Source organism: Indicator indicator, chromosome 14 (genome assembly GCF_027791375.1).
Source record: "Indicator indicator isolate 239-I01 chromosome 14, UM_Iind_1.1, whole genome shotgun sequence".
NCBI classification, from domain to species: domain Eukaryota; kingdom Metazoa; phylum Chordata; class Aves; order Piciformes; family Indicatoridae; genus Indicator; species Indicator indicator.
This window is the reverse complement of record NC_072023.1, coordinates 16,873,431-16,884,699: the sequence shown is the minus strand read 5'-3', so window position 1 is coordinate 16,884,699 and position 11,269 is coordinate 16,873,431. Positions and strand designations below refer to the sequence as shown.

The window sequence follows — 11,269 nt, the reverse complement described above, 5'->3', positions numbered from 1 at the left end:
GCGCCGCCGCCTCCCAGAGCAGCGGGGGCTTGCCGGCCCGGGTGCCCCGCCGCCGGCAGCCGGGGCTGGCGGAGGCAAGCGCGGCTTTGCCGCTTGCCGGGCGGCTTGAGGAGGCGGGGCGGGCTGCAGCTGCTTTGGGGCGGCCCGCCTTCGCGATCGGCAACGGCTGCCGCAGGCGGCACCGGCCCCCATCCTCATCCTCGTCCCTAGCCCGGCGGCGGTGCCGGTGCCGCCCCTCGGCCGCGCCCGCCCCCTGGCTACCTCGGCGCGGCGGCGGCGCGGCAGTGCCGGCAGGGCTATGGCTGCGGAGGAGGTGCTGCAGGGTGCGGACCATTACAAGAGCGAGATTGAGCGGCTGACCCGGGAGCTCTCCGAGACGACTCACGAGAAGATTCAGGCGGCGGAGTATGGGCTGGTGGTGCTGGAGGAGAAGCTCACCCTCAAGCAGCAGTACGACGAGCTGGAGGCGGAGTATGACGGCCTCAAGCAGGAGCTGGAACAACTGAAGGAGGTGAGCGAGCCCAGGCTTTTGTCTTTCCCCGCCACCCCGCGCCTCGCAGGGTCGTGCAGCTCCGCCGGGTGCGGGAAGGTGCGGGGAGGCTCCACGCGTTTCCATCTCCGGTTGCCCCGGGCCAGCCCCCTGCAGGTGGGCAAGCAAAGATGCTCGGGCCCTTCAGCGGCTGCGGGGATTCGCAGAGCGGGGAGGAGGGGTTTCTTGGGGCCGGAGGATCAACCGGGACCATGGAGCTTAAGGACGGATTACACAAGATAACAACCCCCTTGCCCTGGGAAATTTCCCTGGAGCCGGTGCCGCGCTCCAGCTGCTGCCGCCGGCTGCCACAACTTCTGGTAACAGGCATCTGCAGCAGTGGAGGGTGCCTCCGGTCATACCTGCATCGTCCAAGGCTTTTTTAGGAAGAGAATATTAAGCAGCCCGTAGGACGAGCGCTGAGCAAACCCAGTCTATAAGGACTTGAAATCTATGTAAACAGTAGTCTGCAATGCGTGAGGAGGGAGACAATTCCTTTCGAAGTTATTTATAGACCTGCCTTATTCTGCCAATGACGGGAATTGCTGCCATTAAAGGGGGAGGGGGGCTTGAAGTAGTCATACCATAGTCTCGAGGTCATCCCCCCACCGGTGGAAATTAAACTTCTGCATCATGCTCTAAGGATAAAATATTTGATTGGAGAGGTGCTTTTGGTTTCCGTGTATTTTTGTAACATCCAAAGGATTAAGTAGATGAGTGCCACCTCTTATCTTTCAGCTGAAAATTCATCATTCTTCCTCTCTTCATCATTAAGGGAAGTAACTTGAGGTTGATACAGTGCACATACAGGGGAGCTACAGAAAGGGGGTGTGTGCACACATGCAGCACTTATAACTCTACATTTTATGATATTTTTATACTTAGAACATAAGTAATTACATATGTTGTAAAGGGAAGAGAAAGTATCAGTCGGATATTTTCCCAAATTTGAAAGGTATCTTTCTGCTTCACAAAAAATATATATTGCTGTGTGTAATGTGCAGAAATTCTTTTCAGTTAGAAATCATGAAAATACTCCACATTGAGTGAAGCCACTTAGTAACCTTAGATTGTATATGAATATATTCTTTAGAATGCTAAGTGATGTGATTTTAGAGGTATTTTTAATAAAATAAAGGTTTCCTTTTACTTGCAGGTAAATGAGTTATGCTACAGACTTGATTCAGTGTCCAGAAGAGTTGAAAAAAAAAAAAAACCTGTCTTTTCCATAAGAAGAATAAAGCTGTTTTTCAGAAAAAAAATTATTGATCTTAACCTTAAACTTGATCTCTGCCTTCCTTTTGCCACCCCATTCCCCCTCTCCCTTCCCCCCTTAAGCCTATGCAGTAGACTCAGGACTTCAAAACCAGTGATCACAGGTTGAGAGACTTGTGCTGGCATGAAGTCAGTACCTTTTGAAATGACCTGGCAGTAACTGAGAAACAAATTAAGGGCAAAAAGCGCAATGCAATTTTGGGGGTGAGTGGGCTCATGAGGGGGTGAGGGTTTAGGGGAGAAAGAAAGAGGGACATAAGCAGAGCTGCAGTGAGCTGTTAGCCCATTAGAATAATGGGGAAAAAAAAGAAGACTGATCAGAAACCAAGATGACACATGGCTACAGACTGACAGGATAGTGCAAGGAGTTGAGTTGAAATGACAAAACTAGAGGGGCTGGTCAACATGAGTAACTGAAATCAACAAAGGGCACAAATCCTCTTCCTGTTTACATCCCCTTGAAGTCAAAGGCATTGCCCAGAATATCTCCTGAGGGCCTGTGCCTTCATGCTGTGCCAACCACAGTATGGACACTGAGGATATCCACAGAGAGAGGAAGAGGAGAAATCTTGCAGTATGCCTGATGCCAAGCAAGAGTGAAGCCTCTCCAATTTCCACTTCAGGCCTGGGGCTCTGAATTCCAGAGCTCTCCTTTGCTGTTGGTAGGGCATTTCCGTCTCTCATTTTTGATACCAGAGATTTTTTTTCCTTGCAGCTAACCTATACATGAGAAAGCACCTATTCTAACTGCACATGCAGCCCTGTGAAGGAATTTGTTCATATTCCTTCTTTCTGTTGCTGTAATCTCTTTTCCAGCTTCTCTGTTACTACCTCCATTATGACTGTTCCATGAGTGCAGATCAGACTCATAGCAGTGAGACATAGGCAAATGCCATCTCTGGTGACATGAGCAAGGCAGAATTCAGGTCTTTTGGGCAAAGTGTCTTATGGAGACTTAGGGACATAGATTTTAGAGCTGTAGGGTTCTGTCTGAAAGCTCTGCATCAGAAGGAGTAAGAAGACAGCTTGTTTATTAAGGCTCTGTCCAAAATGTGTGTAGGGTTTTTTGTATACCTTCTTCAGCAGGGCCTGCAGAGGATGTGCTGGACAGCGTCCTGTGTGTGGTCTGCATGGTGGGACATCAAAGCACCATGACTTAACAGGAGCTAGGAAGACTTTTAGTATGTGTGTAGGGATCTGTGCTTCTGCTCTTACCTCATTGCATCTATAGTCTCTCTGAAGTCATATTGGGGTATGGAAATGAAGCCTCAGGTTTGCTCTGAAAGAAAGTTTATCCCTTCATAAGGATCAGCAGGTGCAAGAGTATGGGCAGGTTTATGCTTACAATTATTACCTTCCCTTCTGTGGACTTTTTCTGAACAGATTCAGTTACTGGGCTTGAACTTTATTGAAGCAAGTCTTAACTTTTAAATTATTTCATTATTAAATTATTGTGTGCTGCTGTTAGGAGCTCACTGTATTTACTGCTCAGCAAACAGAGCTGTCCATCTTTAACTACTCAGTCATGTTTTAGCAGTCTAAGATCTGAAGTCTTCTCCCATGCTACTTGGCAATTCAAAACTCCAGTGAACTTGAGTGGGGCCTTTTCCATATAGATCACAATACTGAGCTTCAACTGTATGATAACTTCCATTGTTGGGGAGTGAGATAGGAAAGTAATACCATTATAGGATGTTGAAGTAAAAGCAAATTGCAATACATGACATTAAATATTAATACTTGTATATGGGATATATGCTGCCCACCATGCAATCTGAATTGTTTTAGTAATCTCTGATATTTCTTGTGTTGTACTCAGAGTTCTCTGTTTTAGCCTAAGTCTTTGATGTCTGGGCAGGGCTATGTGATTGGTTTGGTTTGCATTACAAAAACTTTGAAGATTTAATCAGAGACCTAATAAGGACATTTTCCAAATTAGAGCAGTTATGACACATGTCCAAGAAAGACTTGGGACATCTACCAGCTATGAACCTTGTATTTTAAAAAATGAATTGAATGACAGGAATGTGCAAAGGTACACTTTCTTTTATTGACTTTAACAGCTTTCAGTGTTATGAAATGGAGTACTTGTGGTCCTGATGATAAGCAAGATTGTAGCATTAAACAAAATATTATTATTCTTAAACCTTTATTAATTTTAATAGTGTATTCTTCCAGACTGTAAATATTTCTGTGTCTTAAGAGATTACAGCTTACAGCTCAGACTAGTGGAATTTTGTGCCTTTGGCAAAACCACAATAGTTTTAGGGCTCCTGTTCAAAATGCTTCTTTAACAGATGTGAGAGTGGTGAGACCCTGGAATGGGTTGCCCAGGGAGGTGGTTGAGGCCCCATCCCTGGAGGTGTTTAAGGCCAGGCTTGCATGAGGCTCTAGCCATCCTGACCTAGTGTGAGATGTCCCTGCCCGTGGCAGGGGGGTTGGAACTAGATGATCCTCGTGGTCCTTTCCAACCCTGACTGATTCTATGATTCTATGTGCTTTTAACCTGCAGTCCATAAGAATACAGAGAATAAACCTCATTGCTTTTAGTCATGGGGTTGAAGGTAGCCTGTTTTTACTGTCTTGCTGAGTTGGGAATTTAATTACCAGCATATTTTGTGGAAAATATTTTCTAGTGATTTTGGTAGCTGTGGTCTTACATGTTCACATTGCATTTACTGTAATGATGACGTTTGTTGTTAGCTTTCATTCTTTTAATGAAGTGTAAAATGGCTTCATATTGATCTTCTTGCCTGGGCTGTCTGCTGTCCCTGCTTGAGCAGGGAGAAAGGATGAGTTGATCTCAAAAAGTCCCTTCCAGCCTTAACCATTCTGCCACTTTACTGTGCACTGGTGGCCTGTAATGTTTTCAAAGGTGAGAAGTATCAGTCACATTGTCATGACCAAATGGCATGGAAGGCAGCTTTGGTGTCCAACTCAGCAAGATATGTAGGCCTAGAGAATTTCCAATTCTCTGTGAGAATCAAATCATGAACATAGCAGCTGGATAGATCCTTGGGTCTCTCTCCTTGACTTCCTCCCTGAGTAATGTAGACAGTATCTCACCTGGCTTCTTAGCTTTCATTTAATTCTGTGGAGGTAAATTCTTCCACTGGATTACACATAGCATTGGCTGCCTGATTTTCAGGCTGAAGATGCACTTCAGTGTTTGCTCTACTTTAAATCAAATTATCCTTGGTAAATTATTGGAAACCAGGCTGCTGGTGAGGAGTCCTATCCTTGGCAGGACAAAAATAGTTTTCTTTATGTCCCAGAGATGTTGCATCAGTGATTATGAGGTGCTTAGTCAGATTACTAATAGGGCTTTCAAACAATTCTTGGTCTGTGACTGAGAAGGGGTTTTGAGAAACAGAGCTGAAGGTCTGTCTGGTAAATTCTTTACTGTTCTGCTCTTCCCTGCACTACTTTACCATGACTGCACTCCCAACTCTGCCTTTTCCATCTTTGAAGTGTACAACTGGTGGGACTTCTCTAGATGCAAAAAAGGCAGAAGAATAGGAGACTGTGAAATGGGGATTGCTCTGCACACCTGTCTACATCACAGGATGCTTATGAACTTGTGAAATGGCTCATAAATTCCCAATGAGATGTTCTGAATTCTCCACAAAAAGGGGTTTGTCCCAAATATATGACTTAGGAGCTGTGAATTGATGGCATATCAGTGTATCTTTACACCATCTTCCAGTGACAGTGTCTGTGGGCTTGTGCTGGATGAGGCTTAATGTTTTCAGCATCTCATCCTGATCTCAACACTTTGTCCTTGGTGTCTGTTCACATTGTGTCACTCAGAAAGGTTGTGTTGTCTGGCACCCAGCTCAGAGATGAGGATGGGGCAAGGATGAGCGAACTGCAGATCTGCAGGGACAGTACTTGGACACTCTCAGCACTGCTGTCTCCTCCAGATCTCAGCCAACATGACCTCTGTCTCTATGGTGTACCTTGCTAATGTAAGAACAGTTGAGGTCTGCTTATGAGGAATGCCTTAGCAGACTCAAGCAGCAGCTTCCAGAACTCTCATTCGGTTATTACAGGCTTGGTACTGACTATGTGGGGTCAGGTCTGTGGCAAAGGATTTGGGGGACAGCAAGCTGAACATGGGCTGGCAGTGTGCCCTGATGTAGAAATGGCTAACACTTTCCCAGACTGTTGTTAGCAGAAGCATAGCCAGTAGGTTGAGAGAAGCATTAACCGCTTTCAAATTGGCGCTTGCTAGACCCCATCTAGAAAACAGCATCCAGTTTTGGGCTCCCCTAGTTCAAGAAAGACTGACTTCAGCAGAGAACACTCCTGAAGCTGAACCACTTGCTCTGTGAGGAGAGGCTGAGGAGGATGAGCTCATTCAGCCTGGAAAAGAGAAGGCCATGGGGGACCCAGAAGCAGCCTGCTTATACCTACAAGGAGATTATTAAGGAGACAGAGGTATGTTCTTCACAGCAGTGGATTGTGGGAAGATGAGAGATGACTGAAAAAACCTGAAATTCAAGAGGTTCAGATGGGATTTAAGGCAGAACTGTTTCCCCATGAAAACAGGCAGTGCCACAGGTTGCTCAGAAGAGGTTGTGCAGTCTCTTTCTGTTGGAGTTTCCAAGCCCCAACTGTATACAGCCCCAGGGAACCCAGTCTGAGCTCAGAGTTGACTAGGCAGTGAGGAGAGGGTTGGACTAGAGATGAAAGAAGGTAGATGGGAAGGAACCTTGAACAATGCAAAGTCTCTGAGGATAGTCACTTTGTTCAGTTAGATTCCAGTAGCAGCTTGCTGTGAATTACCCAATGTGTAACACCATGGCTGCCTGTATCTAGTGACCAGTAGCAGAGCCATAGCCTCAGTTCACACTTGAATGGAGGCTCAGGGGTGACCTTATAGCTCTCTGCAACTACCTGGAAGGAGGTTGTAGACAGGTGGGGGTTGGTCTATTCTCCCAGGCAACCAGCACCAGAACAAGAGGACACAGTCTCAAGCTGCACCAGGGGAAGTTTAGGCTGGAGGTGAGAAGAAAGTTCTTCACAGAGAGAGTGGTTGGCCATTGGAATGTGCTGCCCAGGGAGGTGGTGGAGTCACCATCCCTGGAGGTGTTCAAAAAGGATTGGACGTGGCACTTGAAGCCATGGTTTAGTTAGTCATGAGGTTCTGGGTGATAGGTTGGACTTGATGATCTCTGAGGTCTTTTCCAACCTTGTTGATTCTATGAATTTCATTTTCTCTTGCTTGTCATTAAGACTGCATTGAGCTGGGGTTACCAGCAGGACAACTCTGTCTCCCTTTGTCATTCCTGCCCCTGTTCTGGCTCTCAGTTGCGCAACTGTTTATGCTGTCGCGCCAGGGTAGGAAACTGACCTCAGTTAAAAATAACCGAGGAGGGGGTGTATGCTATCAGTAACCCAGATTGGTACATGATCTGGTTCATGATAAATTGGCATGAGGACAAGAATGAACGTGGAGGAAAGAGTGGGGCAGGATGAACTGGTTGAACAGGTACTGATGTTGAAAGAGATGATGATCAAATTGTGGCCAGATTGCTTCCCCTAAGAGGAAACGAATCCTGTACATTAGCCTACAGAAAACATAAGCAGCTGAAATCATCTTAGGAGAAATTAGGGCTGTTGTTACAGCTTTGGCAGCATGCAAAGAAAGATGTAGATGAGCCTTTCTTTTTTTTTTTTTTTCCCACCAGGGACCTGTCTCACCAGTTGCTCTCTGTAATTGTGCCCTTATGAGCTGGTACAGATAAATATGTAATTTAGTACCCCTGCAACACCCAACCCTTAAAGAATGATAGTCAAATTTGAACACTGGGGACTCACATACTCCTAAAATAAACCAAAATAAAGCTCAATTAGTTTTCTCCCAACAGTTAAATTATTTTCTTACTTTCCCTCTTTCATCTAAGGAATCTAAGACATTCCTCTCCAATCTGAGGGATTCTGATTCAATCAGTCATCTGGGTTGAACTCAGAGATAATTGGACATTGCAACTGGATTTTGTGTCACGGAAAAGTTAATTTTCTGTAGATTTTCTGTAAAATATTGAATTACTGTGAAATCTAAAATGACTGATTGAAGCGTTCATGGGTGAGCCAGGCCTTGTTATTGTGAAGTACTTCCTCACTAAGGCTCAAGAATGTAAAATCAAGGCTCACTGAGCAGATTTTAATCTAAGGGCCCACACCTGTTTGGAATTGGGTCTTTTGTAATGGATTAAAAATGCCATCTTTTCACCTTCTTTTAGGTGAAATATTTTTCCTTCCCTTCTGTATGGCATTGTGGATTTTCTTTCTAAGGGGTTATTTGTGCAGTCTGCATACACAACAGCAGTCAGAGCAAAACACCTGGCTTTACTGAAAGTGCAACTAGGGGCAAAACAATGGTGGAGAAAATAATATTTGGCATAAAACAGTAATTTGTGAACATTCATCATGGTAAAACGAGGAGCATTCTCAAAGTCAAAGTAAATTTGCACCTGGGCTGCTTTAATATACCTTATGCAGTTGGCAGTTGGAGAAAAATATGTGCAAATTCATATATTTTTCTGGCTGCATTGAGGGCTTCTGGAAAAAAAAAAACTTTCTTGTTGAACAACCTCTCAGTTTTTCAAATGAGCTCAAATAAGTTAATTCTTCAGCACTTTGCTTTTTTCTTATGTTTTTGCATCGGTGTGCTGGTAAGCAATGAGGCTAAAATCTGATTCACTGCTTGTTCCTGCACCCCTCACATCTCTGCTGCTTTTGCAGGGCTTTGCTGCACAGTTGCCTTTGCTATGGATTTCCTTTGCTTATTTGTCTGTTACCTAGGGGGTGGGGTAATGATTAATTCAGTACAACTCTGTACTCTGCATTTTTCTTGGGGATGATTTCAACTTACAGTAGCAGAGACTGAAAAGCATGCATTCATTTCTGCTGAACTGTCTTACATTTGTGACCTGACTTGCACAGCCTTCTTCTTTCCTCATTTCCTTGTGAACTCAACAACACTCTATTTTAGGGGGGAGGAGAGAAGGTATTTTCCTAATTTAGAGAAATTGATATGGCATGTAGAGGCATGAATGTACCCTTTGTCCCTTTATCCACTTGCATCACTAGCAGCAGATGATTATGAGGAGAAACCAGCAATTTTTTTTCCATACTGTACTGTGAAAGCAGTCTGTGAGTACAGATCAGCCACAGATGGAAGTAGTTAGGACTAGGCAGAAGGTGAAAAATGCATCTCAGCAAGGGCAGGTGCCTAAAGCTGAAGTATGCAGAAAGAGATTAAGATAGGTTACAGATTAGTGTTTTAATGTGAATCCTACTTGCCTGTGGAGGGTAGTATTAACAATAATTTCAAGATTATAATGATTCTATTTCTGAATTTCTTTCACTGTCAAAGTTTAATTAACTTAATATTTAAAGGAAAAAGCAGGCCACTGTCCTAAACCTATGGTTTGGGGACAGATCTATGAAAACTATTTATGCTAAGACTGAAATTGGTCCACTCCTCTTGTCTGCATCTGTCTTGTGGTTCCTCTTTCTGTCTGCAGCCTACCATTTTCTGCCTTTCATTCTTGTACAACATTGGTCTCCTGGCCATGATAGTTTATTTACTTTATAATTTTTTTTTTCCAGTCTTGCATCTTAGTGTTGATTTGCTGCTTTCTAAGACATGGAACAGCTCTTTTAGTCATTGTGTGAATGTAAGAAATCTGGCCAATTGTGGCAGACTAGATTTTCCATACCATGCTCAGGTATTGCAATGACTTGAGTGAATCCTAGAAATACTTGGAAAAGTTGCTTTAATACAGGCTGGAAGTGAAACAGCAGTAGATTTGTCAGGCTTTGCTTTGTAGCAGCCTCACAATTAAAATCATCCTTGGAAACGTCACTTTTAAGGCAGCTTTAAAATGAGATTGGCTGCATGTGTGCACACGAAGAAGATACTTTTTCATAAGTTTTTGCAAAAATCAGCCCTTTTGAAAAAAAAAAAAAAAAGGTTTCTGGAGTTTGTTTTTTTTAACGCCAGATGGGAAAACTGATGCCCAGTGAGGTTAGGTAATGCACACAGCCCTTGTGATCAGCACTGAAGTGAGGCCTGTTACCCACAAGGTTGTGCAACACCCTCTCTATCACTCTCACTCACCTGAATCACACCTAATTTGCCTCTGCTGTGCAGCTGTGTTAGATCCATTTATGCAGCAAGGAATTTTCCAGTGCTAGCAGTAATCTATACAATGCCGTGCTTAACGAGGAAGGATAAAAGATATCCTCAGTTGCCACTTAGTCTCCTTTTACTTCAGCCAGTCGTTTCTGGGGACATTTCGATTAAATTATCTAAACTTAGTCTTTCCTTGCTCTTCTTTGCTTGTCTTTGTTCATTTTTAATTTTGTGATCTCTCAGAGCTCAGGGGTGACACTCAGTTGTCAGGTGAAATGCCATGCATTCAGCATGCACGCTGGGAAGTTTGTCCACACCAAACAGTCTTTCTTTGGTTCCCTTAAGTCACTCTGGATCGATTTAAATGTTGTACTGAGACTGAACTGTGAGGTCATCACTGACTAATGGCCTCATCCATGGCAGGAAGCTGAAAGTTGTCAACAGTTGTGGTTTTAAGCTTTATTTTGGATACCTAGAGGAGGAAAACCATCTCCTAGGAGTTGTAAAGCTGAGATAGAAAGATGGAAAAGGATCAGCAATCCTCTAAGTATAAAGATAAGAATTTAGGTCAGGTAAAGGAAACAGGTGGCTTGGTGAAATAATTCATTTATAAAAGCTTGGCTGTTGACCAAACATCAACACAGCATGATTTGAATTTAGTCTTGTTCAGGACTGGACTCTTGTCTACTCACATCCACAAGGCAAGATGCAGGATGTCAAACTGTGCTGAATCTTGGCCTCATATATCCAACAAGACAGAGCTCTTAACCTTTTGACATGCAACTTTTAGGAGAGCTAGAGCACTTGGTATGATGGTTCACAGGAAGTTCACAGCTGGGTTAAACTGTCTCTGTATAACCATAGCCTCTGGTTCTCAATTTGATGGCTAATCCTGGATACTTAACAACTATTGTTCAATTTGAAAAATTATGAGCTTGTGGGACTAGAGTAGATCACAATCAGACTTAGGGGCATATCTATATCAGAAAATTAAAAGGCTTCAGGGCACAACCCTGCACAATGGAACAGGATGGTTTGTGTTGCTGAATTGTTTAAATGGGATTTGGGGGTGCTGGCTGATGAGAAGCTCAACATGAACTAGCAGTGTGTGCTCACAGTCCAGAAAGGCAACTGAATCCTGTCCTGTATCAAAAGCAGCATGGCCAGCAGTTTGAGGTGGGTGATTCTCCCTCTCTATTCCTCTCTCATGTATGCCCAGCTCTGAAGGCCCCAACTCAAATAGGACATGGAACTGTTAGAATGGGTCAAGAGGAGGGCTGTGAAGATGATGAGGAAACTCTGTGCTTTGTTGAATGCAG

General features: G+C 44.0%; 1 protein-coding gene across 5 annotated transcripts in view; it reads left to right on the top strand.

The window, feature by feature from the left end:
• The first annotated feature begins 298 nt into the window (after nt 1–298).
• The window catches only part of BICD1 (BICD cargo adaptor 1), a 146,034-nt gene continuing 135,063 nt past the window's right edge, over nt 299–11,269 (top strand). For all 5 annotated transcript variants that reach the window (XM_054386480.1, XM_054386484.1, XM_054386482.1 and 2 more), the window contains exon 1: nt 299–511. In XM_054386480.1, coding sequence (XP_054242455.1) covers nt 299–511 — 213 coding nt within the window. The remainder of the gene's footprint in view (nt 512–11,269) is intronic.